The sequence below is a fragment of the Gorilla gorilla genome, chromosome 6, assembly GCF_029281585.2.
Source record: "Gorilla gorilla gorilla isolate KB3781 chromosome 6, NHGRI_mGorGor1-v2.1_pri, whole genome shotgun sequence".
Taxonomy (NCBI): Eukaryota; Metazoa; Chordata; class Mammalia; order Primates; family Hominidae; genus Gorilla; species Gorilla gorilla.
This window is the reverse complement of record NC_073230.2, coordinates 14,659,980-14,683,630: the sequence shown is the minus strand read 5'-3', so window position 1 is coordinate 14,683,630 and position 23,651 is coordinate 14,659,980. Positions and strand designations below refer to the sequence as shown.

At 35.2% G+C, this 23,651-nt stretch overlaps 1 protein-coding gene across 7 annotated transcripts in view; it reads right to left on the bottom strand.

Annotated features, from left to right (window-relative positions):
- Positions 1 to 23,651, bottom strand: part of C1GALT1 (core 1 synthase, glycoprotein-N-acetylgalactosamine 3-beta-galactosyltransferase 1) — a 123,808-nt gene that overhangs the window by 32,052 nt on the left and 68,105 nt on the right. For 4 of the 7 annotated variants that reach the window (XM_063708381.1, XM_004045095.5, XM_063708380.1 and 1 more), the window contains exons 2-4: positions 11,704 to 11,940; positions 7,323 to 7,990; positions 1,719 to 2,545 (exon numbers count right to left, since the gene is read on the bottom strand). In XM_063708381.1, coding sequence (XP_063564451.1) covers positions 2,342 to 2,545; positions 7,323 to 7,990; positions 11,704 to 11,923 — 1,092 coding nt within the window. In that variant the 5' untranslated portion in view covers positions 11,924 to 11,940 and the 3' untranslated portion in view covers positions 1,719 to 2,341. Of the gene's footprint in view, positions 1 to 1,718; positions 2,546 to 7,322; positions 7,991 to 11,703; positions 11,941 to 23,651 lie in introns of those variants that run through there. The other 3 variants (XM_063708378.1, XM_063708376.1, XM_063708377.1) reach the window with 1 other exon arrangement.

Sequence of the window (23,651 nt, the reverse complement as noted above, 5' to 3'; positions counted from 1 at the left end):
TCAGTATCTGGTCAAAGCAAATTTTTCATTCACTTAAATGCAGTATTTACACTCCAAGGTAACAGAATAATAATACAATCTTCTATTTATTGCTCCCTATCAATGTTCTAAAAACCTTACATTTATTTAATCCTCATAAAAATCCTGTGAGGTAGGTAGTATTATCATCCCTAATTAAAAGATGAGGAAATTGAGACACAGATTAAAATTGCTCAAGGTTACAAAAACAGTAAGTGTTAGAGCAAGAATTTAAACCCAAGCAAGTCTGACTCTAGAGCCCAGGATTCATCACAATATTCGTTTCCTATGAGCAAATCTTAAGGTTTTTGGATATCTATAGTAAACCATTTATACTTCTAGTCAAGTAACACATATGAAAATTCATGTCCACACCATGGTGAAGAGTTGTTCAAAGAATAAAATGAATGCCTTGAAATTTTGGCAGATGATACTACCATGATAATAGGTAAAAACTGGTGCATGTTTTCACTACGTGGACAGAGTAGTCCATGGTTAACCAATGAAATGAACATCCTCTCAAATATACCATTCAAAGAGTTCATGATTTTGACATGTTTTGGCACAATAAATAGAAATTACTTAGCCAGGTGCTGTGACTCACACTCGTAATCCCAGCACTTTGGAATGCCAAGGCGGGTGGATCACCTGAGGTCAGGAGTTCAAGACCAGCCTGGCCAACATGGCAAAACCCTGTCTCTACTAAAAATATGAAAACTGGCGGGGCGTGGCAGCGCGTGCCTGTAATCCCCGCTACTCGGGAAGCTGAGGCAGGAGAATCGCACCACTGCAGTCCAGCCTGGGAGACAGAGTGAGACAGTCTCCGAAAAAAGAAATTACTTAGCTAAATAGCAGGGTCAGTGGCATGACTGCCATGTAAAATTGGCATAATGATAAACATAAGGGAAATGTAAATACTTTGTACCATAAAAATAATCTCATAGAAAGTCTGTAAAATATTCTGCTATGACACTCAGTACTGCTAAAGATAATAAAAATAAAAAATTTCTTTCCTTTCAGAAACTCTTTAAACAGTCACTAAAAATAGAATGAAACATTTGTGAATGTTTTTGATGACAGTCTTGACTAGGTATTCTCCGTTGTTAGAATTATCCATTAGCAAAACAATTATCCCAAAATAGCATCAACCTTCAGACTGTTATTTATAAATTAAGTATCTACTCTTTCAAGATATAACATTTTTGTTTAAGCACTCTGCATTTTCTATTGTTTTTAATTCTCATCAGAATCTTGCATTCTAAACACTGTAACTAATAGCCACCTCAGATCCTATAAACTAATTTTAAAACTCTGCTTTAAACAAGTTATGAAAGGCACAAACAAGTTCTCATCCCAACAGGATGAGAATGAAATAAACCGTAACTATGTAGTTGGAAAGAGTTTAAAATATCAATTTAAAATGTCACTTAGTAATTCCTGAGAGTGGCACTGTTATAAGAAAAGCATCCTGAAACAGCATTAAATTTATTATTAGTTACCCATAATGAACAATGGGTAAATTTGGGAACAAATATGTAAAATACATGTTTACAGAATGCTATGAACGGTTTGAGTAAATTAATGTTAATAGTGGAGAATGGTATTCAAGAGTGGCTAAACACATTTAGAAAAGAGACAACAGAGATTGCGTAAAAGATTACTAATTAGAATCAAGTATATAATATAGTCAAGGCCCATGATAATTTTAAAGTGTGGTTTTATTAATGCACTTCAGGGTAAGTGCCAGTCTTATTTTAGCTTCTTCTGGAAGAAATACTACCAATTATAAATAATCACAGCAACATTTTCATTAGACAAAAACTGTGTGTGTGTGTGTGGTAGGGGGGTATCATTTATAGCATACTGCAAATATAAACTCAATTCTTGAGCTGTATTAACAACACTGAGCAACAATATTTCTTTCTAAAATTTTCTTTTCTTTAAGGCAGATCTGATTATTACCAACATGGTGCAGTGTAGTTTTAGTAAATTTACTATTTTAGTTTCTCAGTGACAATAACACAGATGGTCAGAAAACAGGCAACAAAATCTCTTTTCTAGTTCCTCTACCTGGCCACCATTTAAAAAACACAAGTTCCTCATATATATAGATATATTTATATATTACTGTATCAAAACACATTTTAACACACTTCACAGCTCATTTAAAGCTTCAGTTTATAGTCATTCATGTGAAAGGTTTCTATAAGGAATGTTCACTTAGAATTCCTCACTGGGATTCCAGTGTTCTATGTCAGAAATGCAGAAGTCCTTTTTCAGTGCAGTGCTAGACATATTACCTTTGTTCATTCATGATTTTCTTTCAAGGATTTCCTAACTTCACTTTTGTATCTTCATTTTTGTTTGCTTGACTAATTTCCTTTAGTATACGTTCAGGTAAGGTAGGTTGATATCTGTATAAATAACCATATGGACGAAGATGATAAACGAGGTATTCTAACTCATACATGGTTGTAGAATCAACATAGTGAAAAGAAACTGCAAGATCAGAACAGCAACCAGGACCCTAAAAAAGTAGTGGAAACAGGTATTGTTAATAAACAGCACATTGCTAGCATACAATATTTACATACTTATAAAGGACAAGCTAATTTTAAAAGAATACAAACATTAAAGATGGCAAGGTAAAGCAGAGGAACCTAATGTACCAGACCTGTGGAAGAAATCAAGTTTACTCAGACATCCTAATGATTTAAAACCAATTGAAATTGGTGAAACCAAGTGAAACTGTGGAAAGTATTTTTAAATGAAACAATATTCTCTCACACTCTTTAGCGGATAAAATTACTGAGATTTCTTCAAATCAAAGGAGCAGCTATACAAGGAGAAATCTCCTTCTCCAACATCTGCTTTCTCTTCCTAATTTTCTCACTGTAATTTTTTTGTGCGGCTCAGACTCGGAAACATACCTCTAGGGCATTCAATGACTATAAAGCCTTGCCCATTAGGTGTCTACAACCCAATACACTTCATCTATATATGTATCAACCCAAACAGTACAGTATTTGAGACAAAGCTCTCAACCTAGACTTGGGTTTGAACCCAAATTTTGTGGGCTAGTATACGACCTTGAGTAAGTTATTTAATCTCTATAGGCTTTAATTTCCACATCTGTAAAAGGTGGTTATTTAAAGGAGACAATGTGTGTAAAACGCTTGGCATTACCTTTTGCTTAAAATAAATGCTCAATAAATGTTAGCTATTATTGACTGAAAAATCCTATCAGGTGGCCCTCAGGTAGGTCAGATTTAAACCTTTGTCCAGTTATGTAATTCTCATAAATTCCTAATAGGGTTGGTATGAGAACAAAGTTTAAAATAAAACAACAACAATACAACGAACAAGAAAGCAAGAAAATTAAGAAGACAGAAAAAGAGATGAATTAAGCAGGTCAACCTAGAGTCAGAATTGGTATCTGGAGAATGTTGGTGTCGTCCAGGTGACTCCAACAAAACTTCAGGCTCCATCTGACATCTTTGTAAAGAATGAGGGAGATAGTCTGGCAAGTTCCAAGAGAAGATTCATATTGATTGAATATTTAATAAATCTAATAATTTATGTTTGGAAGTATGTAGCTTACAGTGTGTAAAAATTATCAAACTGTCCACTGCGTTTTCTCTGCTGTTATCTCTCAACTTTCCTTTGAAACACACACTGGATATGTAGATTCTTAGACAACCTACTCTTGTACCTTTAGGAAATATCAGAATAAAAGCAAATAGGAAAAATAACCAGATAAGTCAACTTGTGATTATCTAAACTAGCTCTGTCCAGCAGATACGTAAGCCATATAGTAGCCACATTAAAAATGTAAAAAAAAAAAAAAAAAAAGTGAAATTAATTTCATTTTATTTAACTGAAAAAGTTCATCATACTGTTTTAACATGCAATAGTTTTGCGATGATTAATGAAACCTTTCTTGAAATTAGGTGTGTATTTTATTTACAGCATATCTCAATTTGGACTAGCCACATTTCAAGTGCTCAATAACCACACATACTCAGTGGCTACGATACTGTCCAGTGCATATTAAACTTAAGGACTAGACCAGTAATAGTTATAAATTGCTGACCTCTGGAAGCAATTTTTATATTCTGTAAAATAATATTTTTGATAAGATTTACTGCATTAATTATATTACTCTTATTTATTTATATTTTACTGGATGGCCAGGATTCTGTTAAGCGTTTATGCAATAAAAGACAATAAAAGTAAAAAGCTATAATTATTAGAAAACAAGAGCTAGCAGACAATTATGGTTACGCAAAAAAACTCAAGAATCTCAAGTGAAGAATCATCAGAAATAGAGAATTCAGTTACAAAGCCAGATTTTAAAGATGCTTAAAAAGAAAATCAAACAAATAAGTTTTCATACGTATCAGTAAAAAGTTAAGTCTTTAAAAGCCCAAGTAGGACAGTAACAAAAATATTGCATACCTATGGAAATAGTTTATAAAACTTGACCAAAGGACCTAAAAGGTGACTTACAAAAAATACTGGGCAAAGATGTTATTGTCCCTAAATTAATGAGTTTGTATGCAAAGATAAAGAAATGAGTTGCCAAAACACTTAGAAAAAAAGAAGAGTTAAGTTGCCCTTAGAATAGTAACTTAAAACTGCTGTAAAGCTACAAGGTTCAAAACAATATGGTGCTGGGCCAAAATCAAATGAGAACAATGGCATAGAACCGAAATCCCAGATTTAGATCCTACGATAAGTAAGGTTACAGTGTATGATAAAGGGGATATTTTAAATCAGTAATGAGTTAAAAAATGGAAGTAGAATAATTAGTTAACAATTTTAAAAAAATCAGGAGCTCTCTACCTCAATTATGTACTAATATGTTTCAGATAGCATAATGTAAATAAAACTGAATAAAATAGATCATATTTGACCATTTCTGACCTACAGAAAAGTCAATTTTTCATGTAGAGAGAGATATATATGTAAACAATTACACATATATTTTAAATCTACCATATTAAGACTCACTGCAACTTCTCTGGTGAAAAGTCTATTACTAAAAAGGTGGAGTGGGAAGGGAACTGCTTAAGAGTCAGTTCTGAACAAGAAATTTAGGAATGTAACTCTTTCATGAATTAGAATATCTTTTACCCTGACTTGCTAGATAAAAATTTTCTGTATTTTCAGTAATTAGTATATAGAAAAAAAAAAGTATGTATAAGATTTAAACTCATTTAGGGGGAAGAAAACTTACTAAATGATAGATGGATAATAATAGAATTTTAGTTTCACGTTGGGTTTATGTAAGGATCTCCTGAGGGAGGAACAGGCAATGTCAGATTGATGGGTCAATTTTGGCACTGTGAATTCTAATTCTGTTTTATGGTCTTCAAAATAATTTGATAAATTTTTAGAGAAAGAACAAATTTGCCATCCATTTAATAAACCACTACAGTGTAAAAAAAGGATGCACTATATTTATTTTGTTCATATAAAGCATATTGTTAGGTATACTTTATTTGTAAACAGGAATTGTAGGCAGTACTTTTGGAAGGAAGGCTATTTTACTGTTTACAAAATAGTGACAATTATGATGTCCCTTTGCTACTATTGTATGTGTATCCAACATCAGATACTCTTAGTAAGATCTTATATGCATTTGGATGTATTTGATACATGTTTATATTCTTGAATTTGGGTAAATTTGTTATATGGGAAAAGGATACAGAATTAAGAAAGGAAAAAAGATCAAGTCATCTTGGAATGGCCAGAATATATTAAGAAAAGTTTACATCAAAAAAGCATCCAAAGTAGTACTCTCACTAAAATAGAAAAACAGACTATCAAAAGTTTCCTTTTAAAGCTGATTACCTAAAGCTTGGGTCAGATGTTCTAGGCCAGGGTCTCTGAACCATGGTACTACTGACATTTTGGGCTAGAGTAATTCTTTGTTGTAGGAGGCTGTCCTCTGCATTTTAGGATGTTTAGCATTTAGTAGGTTTATAATGTAGTGGGTTTCTACCCATTAGATGCCAGTAGCAGCCTCCTAGCTGTAACAACCAAAAATGTCTCCAGACCTTGCCAAATGTCCTCTGGGGGCAAAATTGCCCTGGGTTGAGAATCACTGTTCCAGATGATGATTTGAAAGCATTGCCTTATGAAGATGACAGTAGTAGCATGAAGTGTATTATTTACATGTTAGGTCCACAGAAAAGAAGGCATAGAGAACTAGTGACTTGCCTAAAGGCATTATTAGTAACAGAATTGAGCCTAAAAGCTAGGTTTCATGATTCCTGGTCTCATTCAGTTATTCACTGAAGCAATGCTTATAATAGTGAACACAGCAGACATGTAATTAACATTGATAAATCTCAATGTTGTGTGAAAAGGGCAAGTTGTAGAAAAATACTTATTTAAAAATCTGAAAAACAATACTATAGCATTTTTTTCTTTAAATAACTGAAACATGTGGCAAAAGATTAATATTTGGTAAAGATAGGGGATAAGTACAATGTATATTCTGAAATATTTGTACTACTGAAATACTTCCTAAAATAATGCACTTTAGATAAAATTCTCAGGAATGTGAGCCAAGGCTTATTAAATGCTTACTGTGTGAAGGGCTGTACTATGTTGTAATTACAACAACTAAATAAGACAGGTACATTATGTCCATCTTACAAATGAGGAAACTGAAGCTCAGATGTCATCCAAGGCTCCTGTCCATCCAAGGTTGTTCGGCTATTAAGTGAGAGAGCAGGATTTGACTCTAGGTCTTTCTGAACCTCCATTAAGTCCTCCTGATGACTAGAAGGCTCTTTACCCAGATCTTCACACAACTTGCTCTCTAATAACACTCAGGTTTCTGCTCAAAAGTCACCTCTTTGAGAGGCCTTCTTAATCACCCAAACCAGAGGACTCCATCCCACTCTGGGTCACTCTCCATCCCCTTACTTGGCTTATTTTTCTTCAGGGCACTTACTACTAAAATCCTATTTTATATTTACAAGTCTGCCTGTTTACTGTATATCTCCTCATCCAGAATGTAAGGTTCACGAGAACTGGAAATTGGCTGTGATTTACTTCTACATTCTCAGTGCCTGGCATATAACAGCACCAACAGATATTTGCTAAGTGACTATTGCTGACTGCTGATGTCCCTGTTCTCATCTATTTTGTTATACTGCCACTCTATTTAAAAAGACTAAGAAAGAGTCCTCGTTATTGGTACTAAAGAAACATACACATATTAACACATTTTTATCAACAAAATTCAGTCAGTCCAAGTATTGACATAGTAATAAAATTTCTAAACTTACCTCTACAGGAGGATAATAGTTGTAATTCCAGTACCAAAACGTTCTAGGTAGATAACCTTTAATTAAATGGTGTTCTGGCACAAAGGGATGAAAAGTTTCTTTTCCAATGGTATCTCTGGAATCTCCTGCTTCTACATTCATAATTTCCATGCATCTCCCCAGTGCTAAGTCTTCAATGGAGGAACTATGTGTACACTTGTCTGTTTTAAATGCATCAACAAATCTTTTCAAGGCTTCTTTGCTTAGTACATATCCTGCTCCTCCACTCATGTAGCCCTGCTTTACATAAGGCTTAAATCTTCTCCCAAAGTAAATGGGTTCTTCAGGGTCGTATTTTGAAAGAAGCCACCTCAAATTGTCTAGTATGACATATGTGTCATCATCTGCTTTCAAAAACCAATCAGCATCTTCTAAATAATGTTCATGAACATACTGAAAAGCTTTAATTGTTTTCCAGTATAGTTGATCTCTGCCTTCTTTGGTTTTCAATCCCACAGCAGGGAAGTCTTTATTTTCTTCTGAACTCATAAACAACACTTTGTTACAACGCTGGGCCCAAGTAGCTTTGACGTGTTTGGCCTTTTTCTCTAGGTTTTGAGGGCCGGTCATAACCCAGCAAAGAATTCTAACTTTCTGATAGAGGTTTTCAGCAATGTCTGTGTTCTCATCTATTAAACAAAACATTTTAAAAAGTTATTTACATAGATGTAAAATACAAATATTAATAAATTATACTGAAGAAAGCATTTTCCTAATTTCAAAGTCCCTATTTATCCCTCTATTAGTGATTTAGCCAAAGGAAAGCAAACTCATCCTAATGTGAACTGACACTCTGATTTACTGGTTTCACGTCAGTGTTATCCAGGACATCACTGGAGCTAGTAAGAGTTGACATTACAATCTAAATTCGTCTCAAACGGTAGTTTACTGATTAAAAGCAGCAGCATCACCTGGGAGCCTGTTAGAAATGCATAATCTTAGGCCCAGACCTACTGAATCAGAATCAGCATTTTAATAAGTTCTCCTGGTGCTTCATAGGCATGCTAAATGCTGCCTTAAATAGTCTCTGCTTGGCACTTCATAAAAGAAAGCAGCCAGTTTTTAATAGATTATTGACAGAAATTTCTCACTGCTCTGAATGAGTTTCTGAAGAGCAGGAAAGACATGCTGCTGAAGTGGCAGTTCATTTTTGAAGTTCACAATAATCCACTATTAAGAATTTCCACAAGTACCCTGAGGTGGTAAAAGGTCAAAGCACAGGAGTTGAGATTACTTTCTGATAGTAACATACCTCATTCCAAAATGTAAATCCACCAATCAAAAACAGAAGAGAACAATGGTAGACATGGGAATTCCAAGATGGTCTAGAGCAGTGCTCTTTAAACTACAGGTTTGCAAAGAAATAAGGAGCTTATACCAGAATAGAAAGCAACACATTACTTTGAAAAAGGCCTACTATCAGAACCAACCAATCAAAATGTCCACTTAACTAAGCAGTGAGCTTAAAACTGAAACTTAAAACTGTCCATTTAAGTAAGCAGTGAGCTTAAAACTGATTTACATCCTAGTGTAACCTCATTATCTTGTGCAGACAGTTTACAAACTGTCAGGCCAGGACCGCATTTTGAGTAGCACTGGTATAGAGGAAGAGCTCAATGATGAGACTCTAGATGAGTACTTCTCAAGCTATCTGTGGGGAAAGGCCAATTTTTATTTCTAATAGAGGTCTACACTGTGTAAATAGGATAAAAATGAATTATAAGAAAAATAAAACAAGCCCTAAATTTTTATTTTTAGCTTCAGACAAAATTACTCCAATTACAATAAAAGTTTCTGCTTACTCCCAAATAAGCAGACATTCTTTAGTTATAGGACCAGAATGAGTCTATGAACCAACTTTCAGTAGCAATGTTCTGGGCAGTATCCTGACGAAGCATATGCTTAAAATTAAGGTCAAACAGTAAGTTACAGAAGCTTAGTCCTATGAGAAATTAACAATGGAGGCATATAATATACCAGTTAACCAACTGAGAGGGAATAATGGGAAAAGCTGGGTGGAACATAAAAATATTCTCATGTCCCAGCTGGGCACAGTGGCTCATGCCTGTAATCCCAGCACTTTGGGAGGCTGAGGTGGGTAGATCACGAGGTCAGGAGTTCGAGACCAGCCTGGCCAACATGGTGAAACCCTGTCTCTACTAAAAAAGATATAAAAAATAAGCTAAGCATAGTGGTGGGCGCCTGTAATCCCAGCTACTCGGGAGGCTAAGGCAGGAGAATTGCTTGAACCCGGGAGGCGGAGTTTGCAGTGAGCCGAGATCCCACCACTGCACTCCAGCCTGGGTGACAGAGAGAGACTCCATCTCAAAAAATAAATAAATAAATAAAATTTCTCATGTCCCTCTGAGTATCAAGATTCACAATCCAAAAGGACAATAGCAGACAAAATCACCCTACTTTCAGTCAGAAAGCATAGACATCTCATATCTTTGAGGAGCCCAATCTCTTGGCTATACAAATATACCAAACCTTGAATGGATAGAAACAGTGAATGCAGGAATCCCCAATCTGTTTCATTCAGGTAAGACAGGTCTGTCCACTGCTGAACTTGATAAATAATTTTTCATTCACTAATTGCTTTGTACTGGGCATGGGCTGGCATAGGAGATGAAAAAAATGAGTAAGACACATTTCCTGCTGCAGAGGAATTCAGTCCATTTAGGGAGCCTGAGCCTGACACACAAACCAATAATTGCTAAATACTAAGAGATGTTATTATAGAGGTATGAACAAAGGATTCAATGTGCTGAAGGAAAATAGTGGCTAATAAATCCTACAGAGCAGTAGATAGCGACCTAGGTAGAACAAAGAGAAAGATAAAAAATAAAGACATAATACAGAAAATAGGTTATAAGTTCACCAAAAGGAATGGTAAAGTTTGGTTGAGTGCAGGTACATGGGTATAGCTGAAGGCCTGAATCAGAAATGCACTGAGGACTGAGAGGAAAAGAGATGAAAAATGGTAAAGAAGTAGCACTGTTAGAATGTACTGACAAATCAAATTGGCTAGCATGTGAAGGCAAGCACCTACCATGATTTCTTAATTTCTGGCACAGACAGATGGTAATGAGCCGTATAAAAGAAAGAATAGAGGAGGAAGAGCAACTTCTAGGAGTAGGAAGGAAAAGGAGACTCAGTTTACACATGCTGAGGCTGAAGGGAGTAGACAAACTTTTAGCATACCCCACATTTTGTAGGCCATTGAGCTGGACAAGTATGTATCTAATACACATGCCTGTAGTGAGGCCTAGTACGGCTTACTATTAGTGGGGAACTCTGCCTCCAATTGATCACCTAAAGACATGTAGCTATGCTACAGAGCAAATACACAGTGACCAAACTGTTCTGTAAGAACACAGAGCACTTGCTCAGGGCTGAATTACTGTTACATAAACAATCACAAAACACGATATACTTTGTAATAGTATGTGTATGTTTGCTAGTTGATAAAATGGAACCAGGCTTAGAAATCTCACCATTCAACCTCTGCTGGAGAGGTGGTGAAGAAATAATTTACTACTGAGAAGAGAAGAGAAAAAACTCTGAATAGTGGACCCTCTGCATCCCAGAATTCCAATTGTTTTCAAGCTACTTATATTATTTTCTGTCAAACCATATTTTGCAGAGATCTTTGCATTGTGTTAATGTCATCTCACAATGTCTGGAACTGGGCTAAAGACAGTAAGAAATAGAAGGAAATTAAAATTAGGCGGGTTAATGATGTCACACAGACAAACAGCTAAAGGACAGAAACTTGGAGATAACCAACACTTAAGGGACACATAAATAACTCAACTGAGAAATCTGGTTAGAGGTAGGAGGCTAGGAGAAAATGAAGTCTTTAGAACGCATCCTTGGTTTTTAACTTCCTTGTTCTTTGTGCCTCTTGAGGAAAAAAAAGATTAGTTATATTAACTAATTATAAAAATATAAATTGAAACTTACATACACCTCAAGTTTCTCTAGGAAAACAAGACTTAAGCAAAAGCTATGACCAAAACAAGTAACAAAAACCAAAGACACACATATAACAAAACTTATCCTAGAAAAACATTTCAGAAACAAATCAAATCTGAATAGTTATGCCCTTCCCCAAATCATGGGTTCTTAACTATTTGTACTTAAAAACTAATTCAAAATTAATATCTTATTCCCTAAATAAATCTGAGTTTTAGCAATTCCCTTCTCTTGAGGCAAACCAAGAATTATTTTTAATATCTGGAATATATAGCCCATTTTAATTAACAGATACAGACAGGAATATGACAAAATTTAGACTAAAATACTGCTTATGTTTACTGCTTAATAAAGTAAACCATACCTTTATGTTGGCTAGAATCTGCATTGAAGTTCATTTGTCCTTCTAGATGATTCTGTCCATTATCATCTGAATGCCTTGCATGAGGATCATTATGAAGAACATTAGGCTGGGTGTCACCCTTTTCTCCCAACAAAATACTAAATAGCTGAGAACATAAAAGAAATCCTATTGCTGATCCACAGAGGAAGGTTAAAAAATTCAGCCAGGATTTAGAGGCCATTTCCCGAAAGTGTATTTCTGTAAGAACAAAAATTAGCAGGATGTTATAAAATCAAAGCTGTATACATAACCGGAGTAAAAATTCTGGTAACATTTAGCTATAATGGAAAGTTAATTTCTAACAGTATTTAGCTATTATCTATGAGTTTACCCCTCTATTTGCTGATAAAACAGCACATTATGGAAAATCCATAAAAACAGATTAATTAGTAGGACAGTCACAGTTGGGGTGGGGTATGGATAAGTATGTCAGTATTGCACACAGAATTTCCTATTCTTCCCACCAGGATCCTTTGTGGATCCAGGACTACCTGTCATGTTGTTTTTCTTTCTTTGCTGTTAACTCTGAGTACGGAAGTCTACTTCTTTTTCTTTGGTAGCAACCACCACCCATTCTCCAACCCAAAAGTTAGCAAACCCTTTCTGTAAAGAACTAGAAATAAAATATTTTTGGCTTTTTGGGTCTCATGTGGTTTCTGTTGCATCTTCTTCTTAAACAATCCTTTACAAATGTAAAAAACCTTTGTAGCTTGTGGAGGACTAGGGTCAGCACAGTTTGAGGACCCATGGACCAAAACTGGCCTGCTACCTGTTTTTGTAAATAGAGTTTTATTTGAACACACCCATGCCCATTCATTTATATATTGACTATGGCTACTTTTGCCCTAAAACAGCAGAGTGAATAGCTACAATAGAGGCAATATGTCTCACAAAACCGTACCTAGCCCTTTATACAAAAAGTTTGCTGGCTAGGCACGGTGGCTCATGCCTGTAATCCCAGCACTCTGGGAGGCCGAGGCAGGTGGATCACTTGAAGTCAGGAGCTTGAGACCAGCCTGGACAACATGGTAAAAAATTAGCTGGGCATGGTGGCATATGCCTGCAGTCCCAGCTACTTGGGAAGAATAAGGTGAATACTTGGGAAGAACTGGTAAGAATAAGGTGGGATAATCACTTAAACTCAGAAGGCGGAGGTTGCAGTGTGCCAAGACTGCACCCCTGAACTCCAGCCTGGGCAAAAGAGTGAAACTCTATCTCAGAAAAAAAAAACAAAAAGTTTGCTGACCTCTGCTCTATACTGCAAGATCTAGATTTTGGATGGAATCTATAATATTAACGAGATTAAGCAGGGTACCTGGGACACAGATGCCTGTTGAACTGCCCCACAACCAAACATAGACATAAACGCCCTTTTTAAGCTTTTGTCAACAATTACTATATGGTGAAGTTATAAACTTCTATTAAATTCCTTATAAGATTGGTCTTAACTCTAGTTTCCTATTCCTCAAGATAATTAAAAAAATAAGTTTACTAAGCATTTATTATATACCAGAAGCTGTCCATACATTATTTCATTTTAAATAAAATTTAATTTCAATGTCCTTTTTCATTCTCACTAAACCCATCTGCAGATGAGGAAAGAGAAATTTTAAAAAGGTAATTTTAAACAGGTAATTCATATAGGTTGACACAATCAGAAGGAGCCACAGTTTGAATGTAGGTCTGTGTGCTTAAAAAGCCCATGCCCGGCTGGGCGTGGTGGCTAACACCTGTAATCCTAGCACTTTGGGAGGCCAAGGCAGGCGGATCACCTGAGGTCAGGAGTTCAAGACCAGCCTGGCCAACATGGTGAAACCCCATCTCTACTAAAAATACAAAAATTAGCCGGGCGTAGTGGTACGGGCCTGTAATCCCAGCTACCTGGGAGACTGAGGCAGAAGAATCACTAGAACCTGGGAGGCAGGACTGCAGGACCAAGATCATGCCACTGTATTACAGCCTGGGTGACAGAGCAAGACTCTGTCTCAAAAAAAAAAAAAAAAAACAAACCCATGCCCTTTCCATTACATTTCTCAAACTCTTCACCTAATCACCACTAACAGCAGAGGGCAATGGGCAGTGAAAGTAGAGGTCTGGGAAATATAACCCTAAAAATCGAAATTGCTTTAAAATATTTTGTGAAAGCAAAAGTACAAACCAACAATCACCACTACAATAATAAAAACAAAACAACTTCATGTATTTCTGGAATGGCTGACTAGGTTCTTTTAGAACAACCAAGTGCAATCAGAAAAACTGAACAAAATGTAAAAAAATATAAATATGTGTTTGAAGACACTGGTAAGATATCAAGGCAGTGAGAATTAGTAGGGCCAAAATCTGGAAGAAGGAAGGAAAGAGGCAGACCAGACATCTGGCACAGCTCTATCCTCAAGACAATGACTGATTCTGAAAGAGAAAACAGCAAGGGCAATAAAGCTAAGCAGAAATTAATGTCCAAAGTCTGCTTAGGAGAAGAGGTCCTGAAAAACACCTATGCTCTTATCAAGGACTCTGAAAGGCTACAATCTGAGAATAAGAACAAAACAAAACTAGACCAATCTTTACAACGGCTGAAGTCTACGTTAGAGTCATCTCAGCCACTGACTGGATGATCCGCCCTAGCCTAACTGTAAAAATATTCTCCTGGAGAAATATAAAATCATGAAGAACCTCAAATTATCACTACTTCTTTTTTTTTTTTTTTTGGTATACAACATGGACAAAATTTTGATACACGATGTCCAAAACAACCAGGCATCAAGATGAAAATTACGGCTAAACACAAAAAAGTAGACAATAGAAACAGAGCCAAAAGACTCAAATAAGATTTTCACATTTTTAGCTTAGAAATAACTATTCTTAATATAGTCAAGAAATTAAATGGCAAGATTAAGAAATTAGGCATAGAATAGTCACAGCTGAAGAAAAAAATTAATAACCTAAAAAGCTACGTCAGAAGAAAATACGCAGAATGAAGTATGGAAAAACAAATGGATTGAAAAAGAATTGAGCAAAAAAACAGAATAAAGTGAAAGGGTCTAATGTAAGTGTTAACTGGAACCTTTGAGGGAAGAGACATAACTCAGGAGAAGTGGTATTTAAAGAAATAATGACTGAATATTTTCCAAAACTGACACAGTACCAAGCCTCACATTAAAAATCTACAAAACCCAATGAAGATTACGAAGAAAAAGAAAACATTACCTAAGTACATCAGTCAAACTACTGAAAACCAAGGACAGAGAAAAAAACTTAAAAGGTGTAATAAGATTGACAGCTGACTTTTTAGCAGAAACAACAGAATCAAGACTGCAGTGAACTATTTTTAAAGTGCTAAAAGAACAGAATTACCAATCTAGCATTCTGTATCCAGCAAAAATGTCCTTCAAGAATGAGCCTTAAAAATATGTTCAGAAAAACAAAACCTAAGTGAATTTATCACTAACAGGTCTATTCTAATTCTTCAGGCAGAAGGAAAAGAATTTCAGATAAAAATTCAGAGATGTAGGAAGGAAGGGAGAGTCATAAAAAGGGTATGTATGTAAGTAAATCCAAATAAATATTGGCTATAATAAAACATTTTTTGAAAGTCTCACAAGATATTAGTATTATTACCATTAAAACAAATTACAAAACTGGCATCAAAAAGTATAAGGAGGATCCATAGAGTTTAAGAGCTCTAAAGTCATTTCACTGTCCAGGAGTTGTTTAAAAACAAAAACTAATTAATAATAGCCTTTAAAAGGCCAAGGATGTATAATATAATCTTCAAACAAACAAACAGTAAAACAATATAATTAAATTCAAATACAAAAAAATGAAATGGGAAAATACCCCAAATCAAGGCAATGTTAAAAAAAAAAAAAAAGAGGGACTATAGAATAGATGAGACAAATAGAAAATAAATAGTAAGGTGGTTGATTTAGAACCAAACATATCAATGATTATATTAAAAGCAAATAGACTAAAAACTACAATTAAAAAATAAAGATTGCCAGCCAGACTCGAGAAAAATAAACTCATCTACATGCAGCTTACAAGAGACACATATTAAATAGATTTATAAAGTTGAAAGCAAAATATAGAAAGATATACCATACAAACAGTAATAAAAGGAAAGCTTATTGATACCACAAAAAAAACTAGTAGTTACATGGCTTGTTCTCTGTGACATTCATTAAGCTCCACATTTATGATTTTACATACTTTTCTGTATTAACATTTATTTCAGTAAAAAGTGTATACAAAAACCCCTTCATGTGTCTTTATCCCATTAAGTACATACTTAATATATTCACATTTGATATAAAAATATTTATCCCAAAATCTACAAGTAAAATTGACATGCCATGACAACACACCATGCTTATGCTGCATTATATATCTTATATTTCAAGCTCTCTCCTGAACTGTAATTCCAGTTTGGGAAGAAAAACCCTAAGAGGAAGAGGAGAGGTGAAGAACAGCACAGTATAAGCAAAGCTGCCCAGTATCTTGAGATGTAAATTAACCATCTGAAACTATCAGATACTTGTTTACACCTTTTGCTGTATCCTGACTGTACCTTCAAGTTCAGAAAGGTAGGCCTTCATGGATGATGAGTACATAGCCCCACTCAACGATCCTTCTCTCTACACCCAATCAAATTTGCCACAAGAAAAGCAGAAACAAGTTTACCATGTCTTTCTGCTGTTTTCTCTGATGAGGGGGTCTCAAATTCTGCCTCCCTACTGCCCCCTTTCCCTCATTCAGGTTGGCTGTTAGTGTAATCTTTATATCCAGAAGATACAATAAAACATATCCCTCCTGTCTTAAGTGATTGTTCTGAAATTCTAAATATCTAGATTGTCTGAGGCCCAGTTCATTAGACCTTGCTCTAACCAGAAATCTTGGTTTGAAATTTCATTCAAACAGCCAGAGAACTGATTAGTCAAGTATCTGTTTGATATTATACAAGTCCTTCCTTCAGCAGTATACATGATCAAGACAATCTACAATAGAGGTATGTGATATGAAAGTACCATGAATTGAAAACATGAAGCCAAGAGAAGTAAATGAAAGATGTTTTAACTCTTAATTTCTTATGGAGGAAGACAAGCAGAATACGACTGAAGCAGTGAACCTGGAGCAAGACTTTTAAGGTAACATTAGCAGATAGTGAGTTGTCACTCTCTACATCCTCTGATTCTCTCACTAACACTTTGCCTTACAGCACACTGATCTTGGTTTTCCATTGCTTTTTGTCCTAGCTGTGATTTTGCCTTAATACCATACACAGCCACTTCACCATCTCAGAAAGGAACAAAGACAGTATTTTACTGCTGCAGAGTCTACCGCTCCTGGCACTGGAGAAGAAAGCAGTAGTCACAATGCCATTCAGTACCACTTAGGCAGAAAGCACTGTGACTGAGAAGAGGAAGGACTGCAGGACCAGAGAAAATCCCTATTTCTATCATCATATGGATATCTGAAGTTAAAGAAGTGCTAACCCAGCTCCATCAACTATGAATACTAACATGCTACTCAATCATATTCCAAGGACATGCTGAGCTTCAAAACAAGCCTACTTCTATAACACAAAAAAACTTAGTTTGTGGAAAGCTAGTGAAGTACTTATGGACACAGTTTTTCTTAGCTGAAGAGGCACTTTTTAAGCAAGGCATCTATCCTGGAGTGAATGTAGGGAAAATTGACTTCTTGGTGTTACATAATTGTTTTTAACTTTAAAATGTTCTGTGATGCTGTCTGATGCCTGTCATACTCTCTTACTCTTCTCCCCCAGAGTATCAGCACACTCAGAATGTGTTGGCTCCTCTTGTGTTGTGTTTACCACATTCCCTTCCAATTTAAAGGACTCCGGCCTTATGACTAAATAACTGTAAACTCCCCTTTTTTTTTTTCCTGCTCCTGGGATAAAATAGCCATCTCATGGGGGTAGAATGCATCCCAAAGCTCACTCAGATTTTTGGCAAAAATCATGTCCACAAGAGTGTTGAGGTAGACTAGACTGGAAAAAGACACAGCTTAACCACACTGCACATTATGAGGGCTTAAATACTATTTCTTTGAATTGGGTGGGGGAAGTTCTTTATGCCAAGTGCTTCCAAACCTGATGTGTAATCAGAATCGCTTGAGGATATTTTAAAAGTACAGATTTCCAGGCTTGACAACTGAGGTTTCAGATACAAAAGAACTCCCGGGACAACTAAAATTTATATTTTAATTTTATTTTTAAAGGGACAGCTTTATGCTATTCATTGTTAAAAAAGGATTTAGAAGGAAGAAACCATCACAAGTCCTACTACCCAGAAACAACAATCATTAATATTTTGTGATTATCATTACAGGTTTATCTCTAGCAATAACAAAAATAGGAGAGGTAATTACAGTTAACATTTGTACTAAGAGCATCTGCAAACTATAAAGTACGGACTAGTATTCCCATTTACAGATGAATTCAGACACAGAGAGTCACACTAGCAATCTGAATCAGGAATTCAGACTCTTAACCACTTTGCTATTATGTCTTAGTCCATTTTCTGGTATTTATAACAGAACAACTGAAACTGGGTAATTTATAAAGAGAAAGCATTTATTTCTTACAGTTACGGAGGCTAGAAAGTCCAAGGCCAAAGGGGGCACATCTGGTAAGAGCCTTCTTGCTGTTGAGGACTCTTCTCTGAAGAGTCTTGAGGTGGCACGGAGCATCACATGGCATGAGGGATACGCATGCTAACGTGTTAGCTTAGGTTTGTTCCTCTTCCCTTTCTTTATAAAGCCAAAACAGTTCCCTTCCCATGATAACCCATTAAGTTATTAACCCATTAATGGATTAAACCATTCATGAGGGCAGAGGTCTGTCTCATAAACCAATCACTTCCTTAAAGGCCCTATTAATATTGCCAAACTGGGAATTAAATTTCAACATGAGTTTTAGAGGGGACAAATATTCAAACCATAACACTACAGTTTTACAGAATGGGAATTATATTAGTCATCTCGTTTTTAAAGAATTAACATATTAATTAGATTTATTTGAATTTATGGTAAATAAAGGAAAGGAAATGAATCTAAAAAATCTGAATGTCACCTAGACATTTGTAATATGACCCCCATCCTCTAAAGGATCCCTCTAAAAATTAAGAAAAGTTTACAAAAAAAAAACAGAAAGGAGTTGGAGGGCTCATTAAATAAGCTCAATTTTAGGCATTATCTATTGATTTCTTGCTGTGAAATGTGGAAATCAGCATGGATACACACATGTACAAATATATATATACACATATACATACACACACACTCCCTCTGCCACAACCAATTTTTGTTAACTGCTTTTATTTGGTAAAAATGTACATCATTTACATTATATGAATTATGAACTGTAATTCCATGACTGCTTAATCCTGGAGCTACATTAAACTAGATTCCATGCTCACCAAGAGTCCTTTTTAATCACAACTCCTCTAAATTTGAGTTTTTCATTAATATCATGTTTTTGTTAGCTGGGTTTCAGCAAGCAGTTTTTTTTAATGGTGCTAATCGGTGCCACATCTGAAATTCTTGCAGGCTTCAGAATGTCTGCTATTGCACAAACTTTCTTCTCCCTAAGAACTTTGTAAATATTACTCCATGGTCTTCTTACATGGGTGCCAGAGAATTCTGAGGATACAGCCTTTAACCTCTTCTCTTACGCTTGGTTTTCAACCACTCCACCAGTTCAAGAATATTCTTTCACCAAGATTTTAATGCCCTTTACCATGAGTGCACGTCTTCTTCCTTTCAGGCTTTCAGGAAGTCAGTGTAATTCACAATAAAGTCCCTGAAATTCTAGTTATTTTTTTTTTTTAATTTTAACACTTTATACCACATTTTGCCAAGGTGACAATCAGGTACTTCTGATTTTACTCTGGATTATGGCATTCACTTGCTGCATTTATGTATTCAAAATATATTCCCTCTTCTAACCATATTAAAATAATTTTTGATACATCTTTATATTTTCCCAAAAGATTTTCCTTATGAAAGTGATATAAATCTTACAGTCACACACCTTACATTTACAAATATAGTACATGTGAGGTACCATGTTAGAAATTTTTATGTTTTTTTCTGATCCTCATAGCAACCTGAAAACTCGATAGCAGTATCCCTTTCATATTACAGATGAAGAAACTGAGTATGAGACAGGTTAATTAAATTGACCCAAACCAGCCAGCCAACCTGGTAAACTGGAATTTTCACCCCCATTTCATTTAAAATTCACTAGTTTTTCCACACACCACTCTCGCACCTATAGCTGTCTATTAACTTTCCATATCCTTTCCCTTTCTCCCTAAAATTATCTTTAAATGGAATACTTAAAAGGTTATGTCATCAGTAGGTCCAACAAGAAACTGCTTTTGCTCTATTTATAAATCTTGAGGTGCAAATAAGATATTGAAAAGTCCACGGGCTCTAAGAATGGACTGGGAGGATGTTAATGTTTGCTGAGAGACTGGAACTGGTTTCAGACTAAATGTTCATGCCTCTGCTCTTTAATTTTGCCATTAAAAAACTCAAATGTTTCTCTATATAAATTCTTAAACACAAAAAACAAACACACAGCTAAAGACTTAACCCATACAGTGTTTTCCATATGCTTTTCAACGAACAAAAATAAATTTATAGAGGGTTTATTGCAAGTAAAATTATACTTAATAGTATTCTTCTAATTTTAGGGAATATTTGTATTGTGTTTCTTCCAGTTCCTGGTTATAAGCAGATGTAAGCTGCCAAGCTGAGATCTAAGTTTTAAAGCTCAAAAATTATTTTCAAATACACAGCACTATGCTATATACTGGGAAAAGCAAAAAGCAAGTACCTTTCCCTGCTTTCCTGGAGTTTAGTTTTGCTAATGATACAGGGAAGTAAAAATAGCAAAGAAACAGTTTGGAAACAATAGAGCGGCACAGCAAAAGCAGTGCTAAGAGGAAAACTTATAGCACTAACTGTTTACATTAAAAAAGAGAGAAATAAATTGATTATTTAAGCTTCTACCTCAAGACTCAACAAAAAGAGCACAATAAACCCAAAGCAAGAAGGAATAAAATAATAAAGAGCAGAAATTAATAAAATTTAAAATAGGCATTATTTTAAGTGAACTAACACAGGAAAGAAAACCTTATTAGTTCTCACTTATAAGTGGTAACTAAACACAGAGGACATATGGATGCAAAGAAGGGACTAACAGACACCAGAAACTACCTAAGACTGGAGGGAGGGAAGAGGGTGAGGACTGAAAAACTATCTATTGGTTAAATACACTATGCTTAATACACTTAAATACACTTAATACACTTAAATACACTATGCTTACATACACCAAACCCCCATGACACACAATTCACCTCTGTAACAAACCTGTATATGTACCCCTGAACCTAAAATGTAAAAAAAAGAGCTGGTTCTTTGATAAGATTAATAAAATGGACAGCCTCTAAAGATTGAGACACAAACTACCAATAGCAGGAATAATACAGGGGATATTTCTATTGACCCTGCAGATATCAAAGGATAATAAGGGAATACTACAAACAACTCTACATGTATAAATTTGACAACTTAGATGAAATGGACCAATTCCTTGAAAAGCATAAACCATCACAATTCACTCAATAGATTATTTGAACAGCCATATAATTATTTATAGAAACTGAACTCACAATTTTAAAACTCCCCTCACCCCCCGCCCCCGACCCCCGCAAAAATCTCCAGGTCCAGATGGTTTTACTGGAGAATTCTAACAGATGTTCTAAAAATTATTTTTTAATGTTTTAACATCAATTTGTACAATCTCCTCCAAAAAGTAGGAGAGAACACTTCCCAATTCATTTTATCAAGTTCATATTACCCTGATACCAAAATCCAACAAAGACAGTACAAAAAAAACTACAGACTACTACCCTTCTCAGAAATACAGAAACAAAAATACTTAAAAGTATGAATTAGCATGTTAAGTACTAATACTTAATGAAGTATTAGTATTTCACAAAGTATTAGTAAATAGAATTCAGCATTATGTAAAAAGAATTATGACCAAGTAGAGTTTATTCTGAGTATGTAAGGATGGTTCAATATTTAAAAATCAACACGATTCATCCTATTAACCAACTAAAAAGGAAAATTCACACAAATGAAAAGATGCAGAAAAAATACTTGACAAAATCCAATATTCAGGACAAATAACTCTCAGAAAAACAAAAACAGAAGGAATTTCCTTAACTTGATAAAGAACAAGTATCAAAAACTAACAGCTAATGGTACACTTAATGGTAAAAGACTGAATGTTTTCACGTTAAGATCATGAACAAGGAAAAGATGTCCACTCTCATCACTCTTACTCAATATAGTACTGGAAATTCTAGCCAGTATAATAAAGGAAAAAAATAAGAGAATGAAAAGGCACATAGATTGTAATGGAAAAAATGAAACCATCCCTATTTGCAGATTTGCAGATAATGTGACTGTGAAGGAAATCTCAAGGATTTTGTGAAAAGAAAAATGCTACAAAGAGTAAATTCAGCAAGGTCACAGGATATAAGATACACATGCCAAAATAAATTGTATTTCTATATACTAATAATGAACACAAGGACACTAAAGTAATACAATGCCATTTACAATTGCTCAAAAAAAACATGAATTATGTATAAAGCTAAAAAAACATGTATACGACTTGTATGACAAAAGCTAAATAATGCTGATGAAGAAAATCAAGTAAGATCGAATAAATGAGGATTCATACTGCGTTCATGGAATTAAAAATTCAACTTAGTAAGGAGGTCAATTCTCCCCAAATTGACGTGCATGCTTAATGCAATTTCTACTGAAGTTCTAGCAAGATTTTTTTGTAGAGACAGACAAGATTATTCTAAAGATTGTAGGTTAGGGCAAAAGAACTAGAATAGCTACAGTTTTGAAAAATGAGAAAAAGGGGAGGGATAAGTCACGTGAGTTCAAGACATCATAGGGCTACAGGAATCAAGACCCTATAGTTCTGGTGAATGCACACAAGGATCAATGCAGCAGAACAGAAAACCCAGAAACAGACCCACATACATATGCTCAACTGATTTTTGACAAAGGTACAAAAGCAAGTCATGGAGCAAAGACAGCCTTTTCAACAAATGATGGTGGACATTCCTAGGCAAAAAAATAAATAAACCTAGACCAAAGTCTCACACCTGAGACAAAATTAACTCAAAATGATCATAAACTTAAATGTTAAAACATGCAAGTATGAAACTTTTAAGAAAAACAAAACCTTTGGTATTTAGAGCTAGGAAAAGAGCTCTTAGACTTGGAACCAAAAGCACAATTTATAAATGGGAAAAACTGATATTAAACTTTATCAGAATTAAATCTCTTGTTCTGTGAAAGACCCTATTAACAGAATGGACAAACTACAGACTGGAAGAAAATATTTGCAAAGTACATGTCTTAGATAATTTTCAGCTGCTATAACAGAATACCACAAACACGGTAATTTATGGAGAACAGAAGTTTATTTGGCTCAGTTTTGGAGGCTGGGAAGTCCAAGAGCATGGCACTGGCACCTGGTGAGGGTCATCCCATGATGGAAGGCATCACATGGCAAGGAAGTGTGCACAAGACAAAGAGAAAAACGGGGCAAAACATCCTTCCTATCAAGAGCCTACTCCTGTGATAATGGCATTAATCCATTCATGAGGGCAGAGCCTTAATGACCTAATCACCTATTAAAGGTCCTACCTCTTAATACTGTTACAAAGACAATTAAATTTCAACATGAGTTTTGGAGGGAATATTCAAACCATAGCAACACATATCTGAAAAAGAATTCCCGAGCACAGTGGCTCACACCTGTAATCCCAGCACTTTGGGAGGCT